Source organism: Nicotiana tabacum, chromosome 14 (genome assembly GCF_000715075.1).
Source record: "Nicotiana tabacum cultivar K326 chromosome 14, ASM71507v2, whole genome shotgun sequence".
In the NCBI taxonomy this organism is placed as follows: domain Eukaryota; kingdom Viridiplantae; phylum Streptophyta; class Magnoliopsida; order Solanales; family Solanaceae; genus Nicotiana; species Nicotiana tabacum.
In genome coordinates this window covers 23,666,883-23,688,088 of record NC_134093.1, presented here as the reverse complement: position 1 = coordinate 23,688,088, position 21,206 = coordinate 23,666,883, and the positions used below count along the sequence as shown (strand labels likewise).

General features: G+C 39.4%; 2 protein-coding genes across 2 annotated transcripts; both read right to left on the bottom strand.

Annotated features, from left to right (window-relative positions):
* Positions 1-2,227: 2,227 nt before the first annotated feature.
* Positions 2,228-5,632, bottom strand: LOC142168851 (uncharacterized). The gene is made up of 3 exons (XM_075230018.1): positions 4,654-5,632; positions 4,157-4,551; positions 2,228-2,368 (listed from the first exon to the last, which is right to left on the bottom strand). Exons 1-3 carry the CDS (start codon positions 5,630-5,632, stop codon positions 2,228-2,230), a joined length of 1,515 nt encoding a protein of 504 aa, XP_075086119.1.
* A 45-nt stretch (positions 5,633-5,677) lies between these two features.
* Positions 5,678-6,175, bottom strand: LOC107777438 (uncharacterized). Its single transcript, XM_075230017.1, has one exon. It carries the CDS (start codon positions 6,173-6,175, stop codon positions 5,678-5,680), a length of 498 nt encoding a protein of 165 aa, XP_075086118.1.
* Positions 6,176-21,206: the final 15,031 nt, after the last annotated feature.

Sequence of the window (21,206 nt, the reverse complement as noted above, 5' to 3'; positions counted from 1 at the left end):
AACAGTGACGATAATAAAGAATGAAAGTCGTTATTTATTTCTTGAAGTTATTTTAAATTATTGTATTGAATCTTCAATGCTAAATGTCAATTAGATTTAAGCCTATTGGAAACTTAATTTTATTTCATAAGTATTGCAAACAAAACCTTTACAGACATTTAGTACAACAAAAATACTGCAACAAGACACTAAATTTATCCTTGATAATTGGGCACATTGGATGAACTGCCACCTGGAGCTGATTTACCACCGCTTCCCAAACCAACTGAAGGACATTTACGGCGATCGTGTCCTGTTTGGGAACATATACCGCATTTACGCGCATAAACGGTATCACCAACCTCCATTTGATTCAGTATCCGCATTCTTTTTTGCACTTGCCATTGACACACATAATCCTTGTTACACACCATTTTAAATAGTCCCGACAGTCAATAATGCTCGGCACCTACTTGTTGGAAGTGGCCACTATAGGTGTTTACGTATAAAACAACACTATATTCTTTATCATCGTACCTCGTCGCCGCAAAACCTGTATGTTGAAAGAACTTCATGGCATGTGAGCATGGCAAATGATAGATCGACCATTTCCCACACGAACATAATCTTCTAGGTTCATTGATGGTGTGAGTATTATTACCGTGGTTTTGATGCAGACTAGTGCGAACTTCAAAAATATTTCGCTCGTTACAATACTGCAAAAATGTATGCCACTGTGCTCGCTTCCTATATTTCTCAAATTGTTTCATCGGTGGTGACATAAATTCAATACCCATTTTCATCAATGACGATGCACTTCTGGATCCTTCAACAAACCTCTCTGTCATCTGCTTGAATGACATCCGCACCATGGCAGTAACATGCAATCCACGTGCAGACTTCAACAACCTGTTGAAAGACTCTGACATATTTGTAGTCAAAATTCCCCATCTTCTACCACCATCCTTATGCAAAGTCCATTTGTCAAGCTCATATCGCATCAACCAACAATAAGCTTCTGGGTCTTCCTGCCTAATCAATTCTATTCGCCTCCTGAATTTACACTCTTGATGATCTGTTATAATCATCCACATTAAATCATGTAAGTTCTTGTTCGGATGAGCCCTCTGGAAGTTGGCCTTCAAGTGCCTAACACAATAACGGTGGTAGGCATACGGTTCCTTCCATGCACCTAAATTCTATACAGAACTTAAAATACCACTATGCCGATCAAATATTAGACAAATACTTGAACGTTGTCTGACAACATGCTCCTTCAAGTGGTTAAAAAATAATGTCCAAGTTTCTTGACTTTAATTGGCACAAATAGCAAATGCGAGGGGAAATATGCTTCCATTAGCATCTACTGCAACGACGATCAACAACTTAATATCATACTTTCCATAGACATGAGTGTCGTCTATGGATATTACCAGCTGATAATGCACAAAACCATCAATGGCTGGTTTAAATGCTCAGAACACATATCTGAATATGATTTTTTATATTCCAATACTCCGCTCAAGCTTCCATTCAACAACAATCCCGGCGTTAAAGTGTTGGAAAGCAACCATATACCTGGGTATAGCGGCAAAGGACTTATCCAGTTACCATAAATAATCTCAAGCGCACATTTACGCCCGAGAAATGCTTTTCTTTTGGTAATGGTACAACCATATATCTGGTGGACAAATGTTATACACTCTTTAATCTTGTACCTTATGGACGAGTCAATATGTGGAATAAAGACAAGAGAAATCAAGTCAACATTCAAGTTAAAATGATTCCTAATGAATGTGTTCATATCACAAGTGTGGGTGACAATGTATTTTCCCACAATCCACATATTTGTTTTCAACTTTCTCGCATGCAGCATCCATCTACAACCTTAAAACCATCTACGACAAATAACCTTGTATACTTCCGGAGATGACTCATGAACCTCGATCTCACGACACTCTTTTATGTTGTACATTCGCTCCGCCCTGCTTAGGCGCGCTTTATCAGCAAAAAGCATATTCTTTGACAGCACTGTTGGTCTAGATTTATCCCACATTGCCGTCTAAATGTCATCAAGATCTCTTGTGAGGTCATCCACATCCGGCATACTAGGTAACTGATCAAGGTAAAGAATCGCCCTTGAATTAAAGGGCACATGTGACTCGTGCACTCTAGGTCTAACGGGAGGTAGAGTCTGCATATATGAAGCATGCTCATTGGTGGCATCATGCTCCCTCGGCAAATCAGGTTACTCATTCTCATTCTCATCAGCAAAGCACATTTTCTCCTCATCATTGCCCTCATCAGGGAAGGGTGTGTCATCTCCAGACTTATCAGCATTGTTATCATAATCAATATCATCTTCCTGACTCTGTGTATTTGCCAGATCCTGATTAAATATATCATCTTCAGGCAATTGAGTAAGGACAGAACCTTCAAGTTACTCGTTTTCACTGCACAACCAATAAAATAATGAGTTTCTCAAATTCATCCCAATATTATAGATAAATTTTATTTCTTAACTTACAACTCATAATCTGTTGATATCCCATGATGCACATTATCGAGTTGTTGATGACTCCCGGATGGACCACCATGATCCAAAATACCAAATTGGGCACATTCCAACTGTCCGTTGGTTCATAACTTGTAAAATTTATATGTAGTTGGTACCCCCTTTGGAATATGTGAGTGTTAATATAAATATGATATATAAAGAAAATATACTAATACAAAGGAAAATTAAAATTTACCACTCGGCGTGTGGATTATGTAAACTTGTGAAGAAATTATGTCCTCGCTCCTCATTCGCCTGTGGAGATAAGTTTAGATATGGCCAAACTCTTTCAAACGGAACCTGGTCGGATAAAACTGCTCCAAAAATACCACCCGATGATTGAGGGTTATCCCTATTTTGCGGAACCTCAATATTGCGAACGTCTTCAGACTTGACGTATATTTTTAATATTTTTATCACAAGAAGTTCTCGGTGTTCATCCGGAGTCCTCAAAAACTCTTTAAGGGTTTCATCATTTTCGATGTTAAACTTAGCCTATCAAGCAACCCTTTGCGGAGTAATAAAATATGGATATATTTCGGTTACTTTATTATTAATCGAACGTTTTCTCACACTCATTTTCTACATAATAATGATACCAATCTATCGTACTCTATTGTAAGTGACAACTTAACAATACACTGTGGAGAACAACTATAGTGTACTGAGTTATTCTCCATGACAAACCCACCCCCCTAATATAATGCAACCCTAATTTTTTGCTCTTCAGACATTATGGCAAAATGCAGAAAAAGTTAAGTAAACAAATATTTCGGAATGAGTAAAGAAAAATAAAAAGGATGCAGAAGACTGACTTTTCCTGAATGGATTTTTTGAAGAAAGAATGAAGCTCCTGAAATAAGCAAAAAACCTGTGCGGGGGTACAATAATTGAGGGTATAACACATTCATTATAAGCGCTATATATGCAGCGCAATAAATCTATGCGATATACCCACCAATTATTGTGGGTCAGTCAATTTCAAATATAGCGCACGGGTTGCATATGTTATACCTTAAAGGACAAACGTGTCGTTAAGGTATAGCGCATGCAACCCATCAGTGGCGGAGCCAGGATTTATACAAAGAGGTGTCAAGATCTAAAGAAGAAACCAAGAAAAATAATTCTACTAGTGAAACAACAAGAATAACAACAAACTTTTTTTTCCGTCAGACCAAATTTTTCTCATATGGTGAATCAAGCAGAAAGCTAGATAGACACTAAACAAACAAGCTGACAATTTGTGAACTACCCAAAACATTGGGAACAAACACATACTAACGAGCTTGAGAAAGCAGACAAGGGTAGGTTCAAAGGAAGACACCATTTTTTATTCATCTGAGCTATATATAGCTATAAGAAGCAGTACAAGGGAAAAGAGGAACAAATCAAGAAGATTCAGCACATCAGATAATACACACCTAAAAAACTATTACAAGCAAAAGCTGTGACGAAAAATATGTAACTCTACCTTAGAAGCAAAACCAAAGTTACCACAGCCTAAAGCAAAACAATATTATATTATTACAATGGTACTCGACGAGGTTTCATTTCTTGAAATATTTTTATAATATCATCATTAGATATAGTACTAAATACAACTTTTTCTACATAAGGCACCAAACAACCACTCAAAAGTTCATCATTCATTCGATTCCGCATGTCATTCTTGATAAACTTCATTGCCGAAAAAGCTCTTTCAACCGATGCAGTGGCAACTGGCAAAAGCAAAGCAAATTTCACCAAGCAGAATACAAGAGGGAAGTTTAAATTCTTCTTTGTCTGAACCAATTTTCTTGAAAGATCACAAAGTCCATTCAAATTGGAGAACCTTTCATCAATATCACGGACATCAATAATGTATGTCGCAAGTTGATTCTCAAGATCACCCATACTAACTTCATCAAAGTCATCAGGATATATTTTTGCCATTTTCATGATCTTCTTGATGTCAAAACTAGAAAATGAGTCAATTGGATTCAAACAAGCAACTCCATGAAGCAAATTAGTAGTCACTTTGTCAAAACGACCATTGAGTTCTTAAATTTGCCAATCAATAATCTTACAAAACACATCAACACGATAATGATGCAAAATAGTATGATCGGTAGATTTACATCGCGATCTTAAAGAGTTAACGTATGGCTCATCAAAATTAGGTATCAAAATGCCATACTTGATACTAAATGTAGATACTTTTTCAATAAGTGAATCCCAATCATCTTCTCTTAAACTTTGCAACCTTCTCTTTGCTACTTCTACAAGTAGCATGGCATTTGCGATATCTTGCTCCTTTTTTTGTAAGCATTTATTTAGCTTATTTGTGATTGCTAAAACATCTATCATCAAATGCAATATGAATGCAACCTCAAATGTTTGACAAGTTTTGAGATATCCTATTGCCTTGGCTCTGTTATCCATCAAACGTGCATCAACAACAAGTGCTTCAAGAACATCAAGAATAGAGCCAAACATAAGAATAGAATTTTTAAAAGATTTGTAATGAGATCCCCAACGAGTATCACAAGCTCTTGAAAGACCAAGTTCTTGATTCAAGCCTCTACCAGTTTTAAACTCACCCATATCTAATGCCTCTTCAATTCTTTCCTTTTGAGATTCTTGAAATTCATCCATACGCTTAAAAGAAGATCCCAACACATTCAAAATATTTGAGACCAAAACTACAAGTTCTCCTACTTGAATACATTTTTTTGAAACCGCAACAAGAGTTAATTGAAGTTGGTGAGCAAAACAATGAATAGAGTGAGCCGATCTACTTTCTTGCCTAATCAACATTTTAAGGCCATTGAGCTCACCTTGCATATTGCTTGCTCCATCGTAACATTGCCCACGAACATATGATAGACTTAAGGAAAGTTTAGCAAATAAATCAACAATTGCCTTCTTTAGAGATGAAGCACACGTATCTTTGACATGAACAATATCAACAAGTCGCTCCACCATAAATCCCATTCTATCAACATATCGTAAGACAATAGCCATTTGCTCCTTTCGCGACACATCAAAAGATTCATCGACTAATAAGGCAAAGTAGTCACCATTTAATTCTTTAATGATAGCTTTAATTGTTTCCATCTTACATGCAGTCACAATGTCTTTTTGAATCATTGGAGAAGTTATCTAATCATTTTGAGAAGCATATTCCAATACATAATCATGAATTTTATCACATTCTTTTGTATACAATGAGAGAATTTCAAGAAAATTACCCCTGTTAAATGATGTTTTAGATTCATCATGACCCCAAAATGCAAATCCTTGCTTCAAAAGAAGTCTTACGACATTAACCGAAGCAGTTAAGCGAATCAAGTAATCATGCTTAACTTGATCAGATTGCTTCTCAAATGCATATATAATGGACTGTTGTTGCCGTAGTAGATCTACACATTTCCTTTTTGCTTGGTTATGAAAGCTACTTGGCCCACCAACATGCTTATCAAAGCTCTTCTTTTTGTTCCAACTCTTAAACCCTATGCTCGAAAATACATCACCTCCACCTTGATGAATGTTATAGTCTTTAAACAAATAACAACTCAAACAATATGTTGCATCGTTACTTATACTATACTCCAACCACCCATGATAATCAACAAACCATTCAGGATTAAAACGATGCATTACTACATAAAAATTTGTTTGAGGAAAGTTATGTTCTCGAGGTTGAAAAGCACCTCTATGAATGTATTCTCTTCTAATCACATCTCAGAGGTTTGGATGGTAATCCAAGATTTGAGCTCTTTCTGCCGGATCAAAGTTTAAAGTTTCAAGATTAATTTGTTGTCTTTGAGAAGAATGCAGTGGTACTTCTGATTGGTTGGCATCTTCTTCCAGGTTAGATTGATTATTAGTGACCAAATTTGATTTTGGTACTGCATCTTCTTTCAAATTAGATTGATTATGAGCGGCCAAACTTGATTTTGGTACTTTACAAAAAAACTGCTTCAATGATTTTTTATTCTGAATTATAAAACAAAATTTAATTAGAAGAAATACAAGTAATATTTTCTATAAAATATCACAATTCACAGTTATAACAATTGTCAATTCACAGTTAGAAGAAATACAAGTAATATTTTGTTTCACTGGAATTAATCCTTTTTGTCCTCCATTAAATTATTCTAGTGAAAGTTATAGTCTTATAGAAAGACATTTCCCAACTTCTAAAAAGAAAGGGACAAAGAAATAGAGTAAAGGAACTTATCATGGCTGCCATGACCAGTGGCGAAGATCGACCAACATCCAACAATTTTCAAAGATGACTAACAACACGAATCGGCGTCTCGGTGAGTCGACAACAAGAATGAACACTAGCAATTTGAGAATATGAGCCGTGATCGGGAATAGAACTTGCAACCTTCAGCATCTTTTGACACCCCTTAACCATTACGCTAGATATTTGTCTTGTGTCAAGGGTTGTCAACTCATTGTATATATATAAACCTATCCGTAGAATGTAATTTTCCGGCGAAGGGGTTGACACCCCTCGGACAAGGGTGGCTCCGCCCCTACAACCCATGCGTTATACATAAATTAATCAATAATTATTTTTTTCATCTATTTTTGTGCTTTGAGTAAAAAAAAATCATATTTGGTTCAGGACTCTCATTTTCTCGAGGTGAGTACTCGTACCAAACAATTTAACTATAAGAGTAACAAATTAGTGAAAATGCATATAAGTTTACTATGGCTAACGGATACAAGTTTATATACATGACACATGTATTACATTAAGAGGTTAATTTGGAGTAAACATAGGTACGAGTAAGCTCAGTTTGATTTGTAATGCAAAAGGCTTTAACATATAGTATATAAAATGTCAAATCGTAACACGGTTTGAAAACTATTTTTAAAGATTGTAAGTAATGTTAATATTTCACTATAGTTCCTATATATACAGCTCGAACTATTGATTTTCAATAAATCATTATCGACTTTTAGGTTTGAGTAAGGAATGGTCAATTTGATTAATTTGCTCAATTTGGAATGCAACTAATAATTCTCTCTCTAGCCTCCAGGAGTGATCTAACCTTATTTCAATATATTGCATTTGTAGGAAGGACAGGTTTGTAACACACCGAGCCTTTTGTGATGCACTAACTGAAGAGAACAAAAAAAATGAAACACAATTTATCTGCCAATGCCACTGCAGGAGGAATAATCCTACAAAACCAAGCTGCAGTTCACCAATTTTTCTCCAATATTTCTCGTGAAATTGTTGCGAATAATCCCCTCAAAACCCGTGGCCTAAATCCTCATGGCATGAAGATGATCAAACCAAGCTACAATATGGATTGCTCAGATATAATTTTAATCCAAGAAACACATCAAATAATAACAATATCACTTTACTACTACTGGATCAGCTTTCACCTCCGCAACCGAAATGGGAGCACGAATTAGCGATAACACGATTGCTCCTATACTTCTCAAAGGATTCACATGTTATAATCCACCAATTGTTCCAACTAGCAAAAATATTATTAATAATTCTTCAAACTCAGTTGAAGAAGTTGGTGGACGAAGTAATATAATATTCCAAGAACTATTGGCAGTGGTTTATATGTTGGGAATTTTGAACTACCCTTCGATCGAGAAGATCATGGGAATGAGTAGAGAAGACCCTAATAATAATGTACCACGTCAAAATGGGATTTTTCATTCTTCTCAAAACTAACAGTTGATATTTTAGGGATAGCAACTGATGACAATGCTGGAAATAATCAGGCAAGTTATAATAAGGGAAAAAGAAGATATTATGGGGATAAGGTTGGATTGGATTAATTGAAATCACAAGAGGAACAATATAGGTATCATCATCAGTCAGAATGGTAAAACATACATGTTAATTAAACTATGCAAGTGAATCACACTCTTTTGCGCAAAGGAGAAGCTAATCAATCAGAATTGAGACATTGTTAGAAGAGATGCAAAAGAGAGATTTTCGAGATGGTAAGCAACTAGCAACAACAACGACTTTTCAGCCATTGCATGCGCGCTAGCTTGTAGTTTAGGGGTATAGTAGGAGTGTCCATTTCTCAAACTTCTTATTATAACATAAGGTAATTAAGCTCTTTGTTTGTTCTTTAAAATTTGTCTAGCCAATTTTAATCTTGCTCCAGCACTTAGGAAAGAAACTTGAAGTGTGCTCAAGACTAATATAATGATGATTACAATTGACCGTTTATAGCTTTTTTGCCAGTACTTAAATGGAATTTTAATTTTGCTCACTGTAACTGTACGAAGATGCATGAACAATAAAGGGCAGCCCGGTGCACTAAGCTTCCGCTATGTGCAGAGTCCGTGGAAGGGTCGGGCCACAAGGGTTTATTGTACGCAGTCTTACCCTGCATGCATTTCTACAAGAGTATGTTTCCACTGCTCGAACCCGTAACATACTGGTCACATGACAACAACTTTACCGGTTACACTAAGACTCACTTTCATATGAACAATATTTTCGTTAAATCTTTTTATGGTAGACGATAACTCAGGGACGGCCGAAAGGTAAGGCTACTAAAGCAATTGGCTTAGGCCCCAAATACTAAAAGGCCCCCAAAATATTAGCATTATTGTTATACAGATAAGTTATATATAACAATAAAATTTTCTCTCAGTAGTTAATATATTTACACTCCTATTCAATTTTAATTTTTATTTTTATTTTTAACATTCATTCTTTCCCATGTTTTTGACGAATTAACTTTCTAACTTGTACTCACTATAACTTAATTAGTTACTTCCTTTTGTCATTGATACATAGATAAGAAAGCAAGTTTTTTTGTGTCTCTCTCGCATAAATTTACTAAACAGGTTTAAGTGGCCTCTTGATATAGCCACCAACGCATTTGCGATAACTTCCTTTTCTTCTGCTTTCACATCTTTGAATGAGGTAAACTTTTTCTCTTTTCATTATACTAATGCTACCATCAAAGATGGATTTTCAAGGTTTTAATTCTATGGGTTCAAAAGTCGGGTTCTAACCACCGAACCCATCACGTTGTTTGAAGTATGAGTTCATAACCCATCATGTTGTTTGAAGTATGAGTTCATATATAATTCAATATTTTCATCTATTATAGTTGATTCTACATAAATAAATTCAAGCTAAACGTTATGGGTTTAAATGAACCTGTATCTTTATTACTAGATTCGCGCCTCGCTACCATGTAAATAATTTTTAAAGCGTAAGACTTGAAAACTATGCACGAATGATGAGACGTGAATCAATCAATTACAGCTCAAACTCAAACTACTTTATTGGAATTAGTAATAATTTTATGCTAACTTGTGTTTTCCTTGTGCGGTTGTGTTTATCACTACTCTACCCAAATTTAGAGATTTTCTTTTTTGCTTATCATGCTACATAATTTGTTGAAATTATTAGAGAAATATAGTTGTCCCTTATCGGTTATTTAACGAGTTTATAAATGTCTTGGACCACTCCACTCATTGCCTTAAATTTTGGATTGAATACTCAAATTCTTTCACATATAAGGGGAAAAGTTTTAAATTAAAATATCCTTCTTAGTCATAATTTGATGAAAAATCACAAAAGAAAAGTAAAAAAAAAACACAGGCTTAGCATACAACTAAGAACGATGCATGCCTACACACGTGAACACCTAATTTCGAAGCAATATTGTTTATCCGAAAAACGGATAGAGTTGAATTTATACGTAGTTATAAGGGTACGTAGTATAACTTGACACATATCAGAAAAGTTAGTAGAAATATATTGAATATTGACTATAAAGAATGAAATACGAACCAATATTGAATAGAAAACAATTTTATGAACAAGCAAGATGAATCAATGTATAAAGCTCACAAGAGGATAATCTCTAATGTATTTCTCTGTGAATGGTAATATCTGAATATGAGAGTTTATGTATGCCTTAATATTGGATGCCCTTACAGAAATAATAGCCATCCCTCTTATAGTGGAGGGATCCTACTTTGGATATAATTAAAAATACATAGCGGGGAACCTATGATAGATTAACTTTTCCCTAATTCCCGACGAGATTCTCTCCCTTAGTGCGGCTGTAATGGCTTTTGTCCCTTAGCTCGATCTTTATCGGACTTGGTTTTCGTTGCTTTCCAGATTTAGAGCCCGATATTGACTCGAACTCGATATTGACTCGGGGACCGATATTGACTTGGGCTCGGTATTGGTCGGTCTCCGGCTCTCAAGCTCGATAACGCCGCTTCGCATCATAGTTCGATTTGGATTCGATCTCGGTAATGACTTCGACTTCGGTATTTGATCAGTCCTAGAAATTTGAGCCCAGTAACCTGGCTTCAGATCTCATACTCGATATATGAAAATGACCTTCGGTCTATTATGATCTAATCTTGACTAATCATACGAAGGTCAAAATCGATTTTGACCATATACAGATAGTCCCCTCGTTTCTTAGAAAGAATGTGGCGAGAAACGACATGATTTTCCAATGGTATGACTCGATACAAACTGACGTTTGCATCGAGCCCGACCATGACGTACGTGATAGATGTCCCGTCGATTCAGTTTACCAAGGCATTAAATGCGTGTCAGACGATAGTCGGCCATTGTTGACATTGAACTGTCAATGCTAACCCTATAAATAGCCCCTCTTTTTACAACTTTTTACTTTTACATCTCCAAATCTGCTAAGTTCCCTTTCGCATCTTCTGAGTTCTTCATCTGTAAATTTGTGATTTTTACTGCAAAATCCCTCTTTTAGAACACCAAATCTTGTCATCTTCCTCTATCTTCAATCTCAAATCCTAATGGCAAAAACGTCAAAAACCGTTCCTCAAAAAGAAAAAACTTCTTCTTCGCGGCCCGCCGGCAACAAAATACCGATAGAGCCACGACCTGAGGAGTGTGTTCCCGGGGGGTGTGTTCTTACCTCCGATTTTAAGATCGACAAAGCTTTGCTGGTCCCCGGTCGATGCGAGCCAGTATCGAGGTATATGTGCTCGATAACCGAGGGCCATCTTAAACAGTTAAGGAAATACTGCAACTAGGAGGACAAAAAAGTGATAATCCCTGCTCCCGAAGAAGATATTACCACTCATATAAAAGGGTTTTTAAGTGTTTATACTTACCCTTTCACGTTGGGCCCGCTCGACCCAGTGGTCATCAATTTTTGCCGCCAATACCAAATAACCCTCTCCAAATCCATCCTTCTTTTTGGCGAATCGTTATTCTAATCCTCTTCTTTGTGAACAAAGTCGAGGGGATGCCTTTCACCCTCGACCACCTCATTAGATTGTACAGCCCCCGCCTCTATCGAGGTGGGTTAGTAAAACTCCAACGCCGGGCTACCAAAGTGTTGTTCTCGAGCATAGACGAGTACAAAGATCGAGGCTGGATGGGCAGGTTCGTTCGAGTGAATACTTCTGACTTAATCCCGGCCGAGAAGATGTCATTTTTCGAGGAATGGAACATGAAGTGTAAGTATAAATTCTACTGTTAGCTCCTATTATTTTGCTCCTTTTTCACCGATATCCTTTTTCGTGATGTAGCGATTGCTTGGATGCCCGGTGCTATTGCTAACCTTAATAGTTGGATACAAGACCTGGCTTTGACCTCCACATATGCCGAGCGCTCGTGGAGCGACTTACAAAAGGGCCAATGGGAGGCTAAAAATCATGATAAGCCTCTATCCCATGTATTTGATGATTCGAACAATATGATTTTCCTATACTTAATTAATTGTCTTGTGTGTAGGCCTGGGCAAAAATGCAGTCATGAGTCCCCCGTATGGCGAGGAAGAGACTTCGGCCCCGGTTCTGAAACCGGCGAAGGACAATAAGAGAAAAAGGGCCTCTACTTTTGAGGATCCAGAACTTAAGACAAGGACAACTCGTAAGCCGAGAAAGAATACCATCCCTCTGACCGAAGAATCAGTTCGACACCTAAGGGATGTAGACGAAGAAGAAGAAGATGATGATGACTCTGGGCTGGTGTCCCGAGTGAAAATAAGCGGCGAGGCTCCAAAGTCTATTAAGTCGATGAAGGCTGCAAATATTCAATCTTGTAATAAGGGAGACTCGGGAAGAGAATTGGTTGAAGTCCCCGAGTCATCGAGGATCGAGACTACCTCCTACCATAATGAGGCAATAGTGGGTACAACTACGGGGGCTGGTCTCGAGGCCCCTCGAGATGGAGAGAACGCCCCAAATGATTCGAGAGGCTCGGGCCTTGAAGACCCTTTCTGTCGAAGGAGGCCACGGAAGGGAAGATCCCTTTCATGACTATTTTACTAGGGTCGAAGATGTTACCAGCCTGAGCGATTTGGACGTCTCGACGAAGGACTTGGGTGAGGCATCAGGACTTTTTAACGAAGTGCAGCGAGCTCTGAATAGGGTAATCCTTAACTCTTTTGGTTGGTATTATCTCTGTGTTTGTTTTCCTCTTCTAACTTCTTTTATTTATGCGTAGGCCTCAGCGCTTCATCGGGAAGCATGTTCTCGGTCCTGAGCTGAGCTAATTCGGTATGAGGCCGACCTCCGAAGGCTCACGGAGGAGAGAAATGCCCTCAGACTTTTTTGTGAGTAAAGAGAAGAGGAGACCGAGGACCTCCGAACCGAGTTGACCAAGGCTCACCAAGATCAGAACGATCTGACCAAGCAGGTAATGAAAATCTTAAAAACTCATGGGCTCGATTCGGGATCGGAAGCTAATATTTCGATCTCACAGCTGCAGCAGAAGCTCGAGATGATCGGGCAGCTTCGTGAGGAGGTCGATATAATAAAGGCGGAGACCTTGGGGTGTAAAGAAGGTATGGACCGCCTTGCTACAGAGAAAGAAGCTGCTCGAGCCCAATTATCATCGGCCAAAAGTCAACTTCAAGGCATGAAGGAGATGAGCTCGGTTCAAGCAAGAAAAATATAGGAGCTCGAGGCTCCGTTGGCTTCCGAACTTGCCAAGGCCAAATCTGAAGCTGAAAAAGCAAAGGCCTAGGCGGATGTATTTGTGGTCGTCTATCGGGCCGATGCTGAAGACTCTTAAGTAAAAGCGAGAGAGGCAGCCGATACCGCTCAAACTCGAGCATTTTGGGTTGCTGAACTCGCCAAATGCCAATCTCGGAGGGAAATCCTTGAGGAAATCCATGCTCGAGGTTTCGATCTTACTGAAGAGATAAAAAAGGCTAAAGAGCATGAAGCCGATGTTGGAGCCTTATCTTTCGATGATGATGATGATGATATGAGATCAAGAGCGGGGAGGAGCTCGATGGAGAAGAGACTGCTCCCGGAGATAATCAGGAACCTTAGGGTTTTTTATTTTAGATCTTTTTGTGTAGGGTCCTGATCGGACCTTGTAAATACTCATATATATGAAGATCTTTTCCTTTCCCGACTTGTCTTTGTTTCATTTTCTGCCTTGTGAAAATTTTGTTTTATTCATGCCTTATGAAAGTTTTCATAAGTTCGAGGCTTTAGGCAATTTTATCGAAGTCGGACCTTGTAGTCTTTATAACCGAGTGAGCGTTTGCTCGAACTTGAATTAAATATATCCCATAGGCTTAATAGTCGAGTGTGTTTGCTCGAACTCGAATTAATGTAGCCCGTAGGCTTTATAAGGTAGCCCTTAAGCTTTAAGGTCGAGTGAGTGTTTGCTCGAACTCGAAGTAGTGTAGCCCATAGGCTTTAATAGTCGGGTGAGTGGTTTCTCGAACTCGAAGTAAGAGTAGCCTTTAGGCTTTATGGTCGAATGAGTGATTGCTCGAATTCGAAATAAAATTAGCCCTTAGGCTTAGTAGTCGAGTGAGTGCTTGCTCGAACTCGAAGTAATGTAGCCCGTAGGATTTATAAGGTAGCCATTAGGCTTCACAGTCGAGTGAGTGTCTGCTCGAACTCGAAGTAAGAGTAGCCTTTAGGCTTTATGGTCGAGTGAGTGATTGCTCGAATTCGAAATAAGATTAGCCCTTAGGCTTAGTAGTCGAGTGAGTGTTTGCTCGAACTCAAAGTAATATAGCCCGTAAGCTTTATAAGGTATCCCTTAGGCTTTAAGGTTGAGTGAGTGTTTGCTCGATCTCGAAGTAGTGTAGCCCGTAGGCTTTAATAGTCGAGTGAGTATTTGCTCGAACTCGAAATAAGAGCAGCCTTTAGGCTTTATGGTCGAATGAGTGATTGCTCGAACTCGAAATAAGATTAGCCCTTAGGCTTAGTAGTCAAGTGAGTGCTTGCTCGAACTCGAAGTAATGTAGCCCGTAGGCTTTATAAGGTATCCCTTAGGCTTTAAGGTCGAGTGGGTGTTTGCTTGAACTCGAAGTAAGAGTAGCCTTTAGGCTTTATGGTCGAGTGAGTGATTGCTCGAACTCGAAATAAGATTAGCCCTTAGGCTTAGTAGTCGAGCGAGTGCTTGCTCAAACTCGAAGTAATGTAGCCCGTAGGCTTTATAAGGTAGCCCTTAAGCTTTAAGGTCGAGTGAGTGTTTTCTCGAACTCGAAGTAGTGTAGCCCGTAGGCTTTAATAGTCGAATGAGTGTTTGCTCGAACTCGAAGTAAGAGTAGCCTTTAGGATTTATGGTCGAATGAGTGATTGTTCGAACTCGAAATAAGATTAGCCCTTAGGCTTAGTAGTGGAGTGAGTGCTTGCTCGAACTCGAAGTAATGTAGCCCGTAGGCTTTATAAGGTAGCCCTTAGTCTTTAAGGTCGAGTGAGTGTTTGCTTGAACTCGAAGTAAGAGAAGCCTTTAGGCTTTATGGTCGAGTGAGTGATTGCTCGAACTCGAAATAAGATTAGCCCTTAGTCTTAGTAGTCGAGCGAGTGCTTGCTCAAACTCGAAGTAATGTAGCCCGTAGGCTTTATAAGGTAGCCCTTAGGATTTAAGGTCAAGTGAGTGTTTGCTCAAACTCAAAGTAGTGTATCCCGTAGGCTTTAATAGTCGAGTGAGTGTTTGCTCGAACTCAAAGTAAGAGTAGCCTTTAGGCTTTATGGTCGAATGAGTAATTGCTCGAACTCGAAATAATATTAGCCCTTAAGCTTAGTAGTCGAGTGGGTGCTTGCTCGAACTCGAAGTAATGTAGCTCGTAGGCTTTATAAGGTATCCCTTAGGCTTTAAGGTCGAGTGAGTGTTTGCTCGAACTCCAAGTAAGAGTAGCCTTTAGGATTTATGGTCGTGTGAGTGATTGCTCGAACTCGAAATAAAATTAGCCCTTAGGCTTAGTAGTCGAGCGAGTGCTTGCTCGAACTCGAAGTAATGTAGCCCGTAGGCTTTATAAGGTAGCCCTTAGGCTTATGTGGGGCTTGATTTTGTTGGTTTTTTGGTTAGCAGTCCCCGATTTATGGGGTAATGGTCGGCCCTTAAGCCTGTTTGCATAATAGATCACAAAATAGAGGATGGATTATGAGATATGAGATATGAGATATCGGTAAAGGAGAATTTTCTCTTTATGTCATTATACATGTGTTCGTGTTTTGTACCAGGGATCGAGCAAACTACATGAGCATGGTTCGTTTTGACCATTTGGATCTTACAATATTTCCTATCGAAACCCTGTTGTCATGAAGTAACATCCTTGCTTCGAACTTGATGATTGAACTTAATTTATTCGACGGTAATGCCCCCCAGCATTCGAGGTTGATTGTAAAGAGGCTTTGGATACAATTGAATTGTTCTAGTTTAGCACAATTAATGGTTGCCTCATTAAAAACCTTGCCGAAAAACCCATTTGGGATAAAACCCGTGTAAGGGAAAAAGAGTGCAACGCGTGCTTTCAGGCCTAAAGGCTTCGGGTTGAATAATCCATCCATGTTCCTGGTCGAACTCCTGCAAGGGTTAGTTTCGAAATATAAATTAACATAGGAGGATCGTACCTTAGCAGTAGTATCGTTTTAGGTGCGACACATTCCAATTGCTTGGAAGTTGTTTGCCGTTTATCACACCGAGATTATAGGATCCTTTACTGACGATTTCGAGAAACAGATATGGTCTTTCCCAGTTAAGACCCAGTTTTCCTTCATTTGTATTTCGGGTGTTGAGGGTGACTTTCCTTAGCACTAAATCCCCGATTTTAAAATGGCGAAGATTGGTTCTTTAATTATAGTATCTTTTGATCCGCTGTTTTTGGGCGGCCAATCAGACGCGAGCTGTTTCTCATTTTTCGTCCAATAATTCAAGGCTCGTGTTCATTGTTTCATTATTCGACTCATTTGTCGCATACAAAAATCTAACGCTTGGTTCTCCGACCTCAACCGGGATAAGGGCTTCGACGCCATAAACCAACGAGAATGGTGTTGCTCCGATACTGGATTTCGATGTTGTTCGGTATGCCCATAGGACCTCGGGTAGTATTTCTCTCCATTTTCCTTTAGCGTCGGTTAATATTTTCTTAAGATTTTGGATGATGGTTTTGTTTGTCGATTCAGCCTGTCCGTTCCCGCTGGGATGATAAGGTGTTGATAGGATCCTTTTGATTTTGTGGTCCTCGAGAAATTTAGTTACCTTGCTGCCGATAAATTGCTTTCCATTATCACATACAATCTCGGATGGCATCCCGAACAGACATATGATGTGGTCCCAAATGAAGTCTATTACTTCATTTTCTCTGACTTTCTCAAAAACCTGTGCTTCAACCCATTTAGAGAAATAATCAGTCATAAACAAAATAAACGGAGCCTTACCTGGGGCCGATGGGAGGGGGCCGATGATGTCCATCCCCCATTTAATGAAAGTCCATGGAGATAGAACCGAGTGGAGAAGTTCCCCGGGTTGATGAATCATGGGTGCATACCTTTGGCATTTGTCGCATTTTTGAACGAACTCCTTTGCATCCTTGTTCATATCAGTCCAATAATACCCTGCTCTGATTATTTTTTGGACCAACGAATCGGCACCAGAATGATTTCCACAAGTGCCTTCATAAATTTCACGTAAGATGTAATCGGTGTCTCCCGGTCCCAAACATATTGCCAGTGGACCATCGAACGTCCTCTTAAATAGCGTTTCGTCTTCGGACAAGGTGAACCGTGCTGCCTTTTTGCGCAGAGCCCTCGATTCTTTTGGATCTCACGGAAGCTTCCCGTTCTTGAAGTACTCTATGTATTTGTTTCTCCAATCCCAGATTAAACTCGTGTAGTTTATCTCGGCGTGCCCTTCTTCGATTACTGATTTCATGAGTTGTACAATAGTCCCCGAGTTGAGTTCTTCATCCTCGACCGACAAACCTAAGTTTGCAAGAGCATTGGCCTTGCTGTTCTGCTCTCGAAGTACATGTTACAAAGTCCATTCCTTAAATCGATGTAGGGTCACTTGTAATTTATCCATGTACCTTTGCATTCGATCTTCTCGGACCTCAAAAGTCCCGTTGACTTGATTTACCACGAGGATGGAATCAGATTTAGCCTCCACGATCTTGGCTCCCAAACTTCTAGCTATTTCGAGACCTGCAATCACGGCCTCATACTCGGCCTCATTATTAATCAATTTTGTAGTTTTAATAGACTATCTAACTACATTACCTGTGGGTGATTTTAGTATGATGACCAGTCCAAACCCCTTTGCGTTCGAGGCACCATCCGTAAAGAGGGTCCAGACTCCCGAAGAGGTACCCCATTTTATTAGTAATTCTTTTTCAATCTCGGGTACGAAGGCTGGCGTAAAGTCAGCCACGAAGTCTGCTAAGATTTGAGATTTAATAGCGGTTCAAGGTCGATACTCGATGTCGTACCCGCCGATCTCTATGTCCCATTTGGCCAATCGACCTGAAAGCTCAGGTTTGTGTAAAATATTTCGTAAAGGATAAGTCGTTACAACATGTATCGGATGGAACTGGAAATGTGGTTTTAGTTTCCTAGAGGTACTTATTAAAGCAAGCGTTAATTTTTCTAAGTGTGGATATCTAGTTTCGGCCTCACCTAAAGTTCGACTGACATAATAAATAGGGAATTGCGTACCTCTCTCTTCTATAATTAGGACTCCACTTACCGCTATCTCCGAGACAGCTAGATACAGATAAAGCTGTTCGTCTGCCTTCGGGGTATGAAGCAAGGGCTCGATAAATACCGTTTTAGATCTTCCAAAGCCTGCTGACATTCCTGAGTCCATGAAAATTCACTTTTCTTTTTAAGCAGGGAGAAAAATCGGTGGCTCCTATCTGAGGATCTCAAAATGAATCGTCCCAGGGCGGCTATCCGTCACGTTAGTCTTTATACGGCCTTTACATTATCTACCACTGTGATGTCCTCTATAGCTTTGATTTTATCGGGGTTAATCTCGATTCCTCGATTAGACACCATGAAATCGAGAAACTTACCCGAGCCAACTCTGAATGCACATTTTTCGGGATTGAGCTTCATATTGTATTCCTTTAGTATGTCGAAAGTTTTTTGCAAATGCTTTAAATGGACCTCTGGTCGCAGGGATTTAACTAATATGTCATCAATATAAACCTCCATTGATTTTCCTATTTGCTTTTCGAACATTTGGTTTACTAGGCGTTGATAAGTTGCACCAGCATTTTTTAGACCGAATGGCATTACATTATAACAATAAGTTTTGTACTTGGTGATAAACCAGGTCTTTTTCTGATCCTCCGGGTTCATCTATATTTGGTTGTACCCAGAATAGGCATCGAAAAAACTGAGAGTCTCATGGCCGGCCGTGGCATCGATTATACAATCGATATTAGGCAAAGGAAAAGAATCCTTAGGGTATGCTTTATTCAGGTCTTTATAATCTATACATATTCTAAGTTTGTTCCCCTTTTTAAGGACTACCACCACATTTTCTAGCCATTCAGGATATCTTACTTCCCGAATGGACCCTATTTTAAGAAGTTTGGTTACCTCGTCTTTGATGAAGGCATGTTTGACCTCAGACTGGGCCTTCTTTTTTGTTTTACCAGGTGGAACTTTAGGTCCAAGCTTAGCTTATGCGTGGTGACTCCCGGTGGGATCCCTGTCATGTCAAGATAGGACCAAGCGAAACAATCTATGTTAGCTATAAGAAATTGAATCAGCTTTCTCCTAAGCTCGGGATCTAACCATGTTCCCAGGTATACCTTTTTGTTCGGGTAGATATTCGATTAGTATGACTTGCTCCAGTTCTTCGACCGTTGATTGGGTAGTGTCGGAATCATCGGGAACTACGAAGGATCGAGGGACTCCATGTTCATCATCTTCATCAGTCTTTTGATTCTCTAATTGGGTCGAAGCTGATGTTTGTGATTGCTATTTGGTATTCTGTTCCTCCTTCGAATTCGATCATTTTGCTTATGATAATGATGATAGCAGAATCACTTCATCGATGACAAATATTTCTTTAGTGGCCGGTTACTCCATGTAAACCATTTTGCTTCCCTCCGATGTTGGGAACTTCAAAACTTGGTGGAGGGTGGAGGGTACAACCATCATATTGTGGATCCATGGTCTTCCGAATAGGGGGTTGTATCTCATATCGCCTTCGATCACGTGGAACTTCGTTTCTTGGATGGTCCCGGCCACGTTAACTGGTAGGATTATTTCGCCCTTAGTAGTTTCACATGCCATATTGAATCCGTTTAGTACCAAGGTTGTGGGCATGACTGGTCTTGTAGACCGAGTTTCTCTACGAACCTCGATCGAATGATATTGGCCGAACTACCAGGATTAATTAGCACACGTTTAACTTGAGTTTTATTCATAAGTACATATATTACCAGTGCATCGTTATGTGGTTGCGTGATTCCTTCCGCGTCTTCATTATTAAAGGACATGGTTCCTACGGGCGCGTAATCTTGAGCTCGAGATCGCTTCTCTCTTATAACCGATGTCTTAGTGCGTTTAAGAACCGGCCCCTGAAGGATATCGATCCCACCAATGATCATGTGGATGATGTTTTGTGGCTATTCCTATTCGTTTTGCCTATTGAAATCCCAGTTTTTGAAATGGTTTTTGGCCCTGTCACTTAAAAATTCTCGAAGGTGCCATTTATTGAATAACCGGCTACCTCTTCTCTCAGTTACCTGCAATCTTCCGTTCTGTGGCCATGAGTGCCATGATATTCACACATTTGATTGGGATTCCTCTGGGAAGGATCAGTCTGTAGAGGTCGAGGCCATTTAGTATCTTTGATGCTTCTGATAGCCGACACGATAGTGGATGCATCGATGCTGAAGTTATACTCTGATAACCGTGGTACTTCCTTAGGTCCGGTATGCCTGTCGAACCCATTTCTGTTCATCAGCCCCCGAGACCCTTGGCCTCACTCACTTCTTTTATTGCCTTGTACGGGGTTATGTCTTGGTTCGTTCCCCCTCTGGTCTCCACTATATGGTCGATATCGGTCCCTGATCGGCCTTGGTTCTCGATTGATGTCCCTTTTAACAATGGGCCCAGAACCCAACCGGTCGTCTTAGACTCTTATTTTGGATTGATACTGATTGTGCATATCAGCCCAAGTAATAGCTGGGTACTCGATCAGGTTATGCTTCAGTCGCCATAAATCCATCGAGCTTCATTCGTTTAGACCTTGAGTGAAAGCTTGAACAGCCCAATCGTCTGTGACTGGTGGTAGATCCATTCGTTCCATTTGGAAACGAGATACGAATTCTCTTAGCATCTCATTATCCTTTTGTCTTACCTTGAATAGGTCCGACTTCCTAGTCTCGACCTTTATGGCCCTAACATGTGCTTTTACGAAAGAATCTGCAAGTATAGCAAAAGAATCGATAGA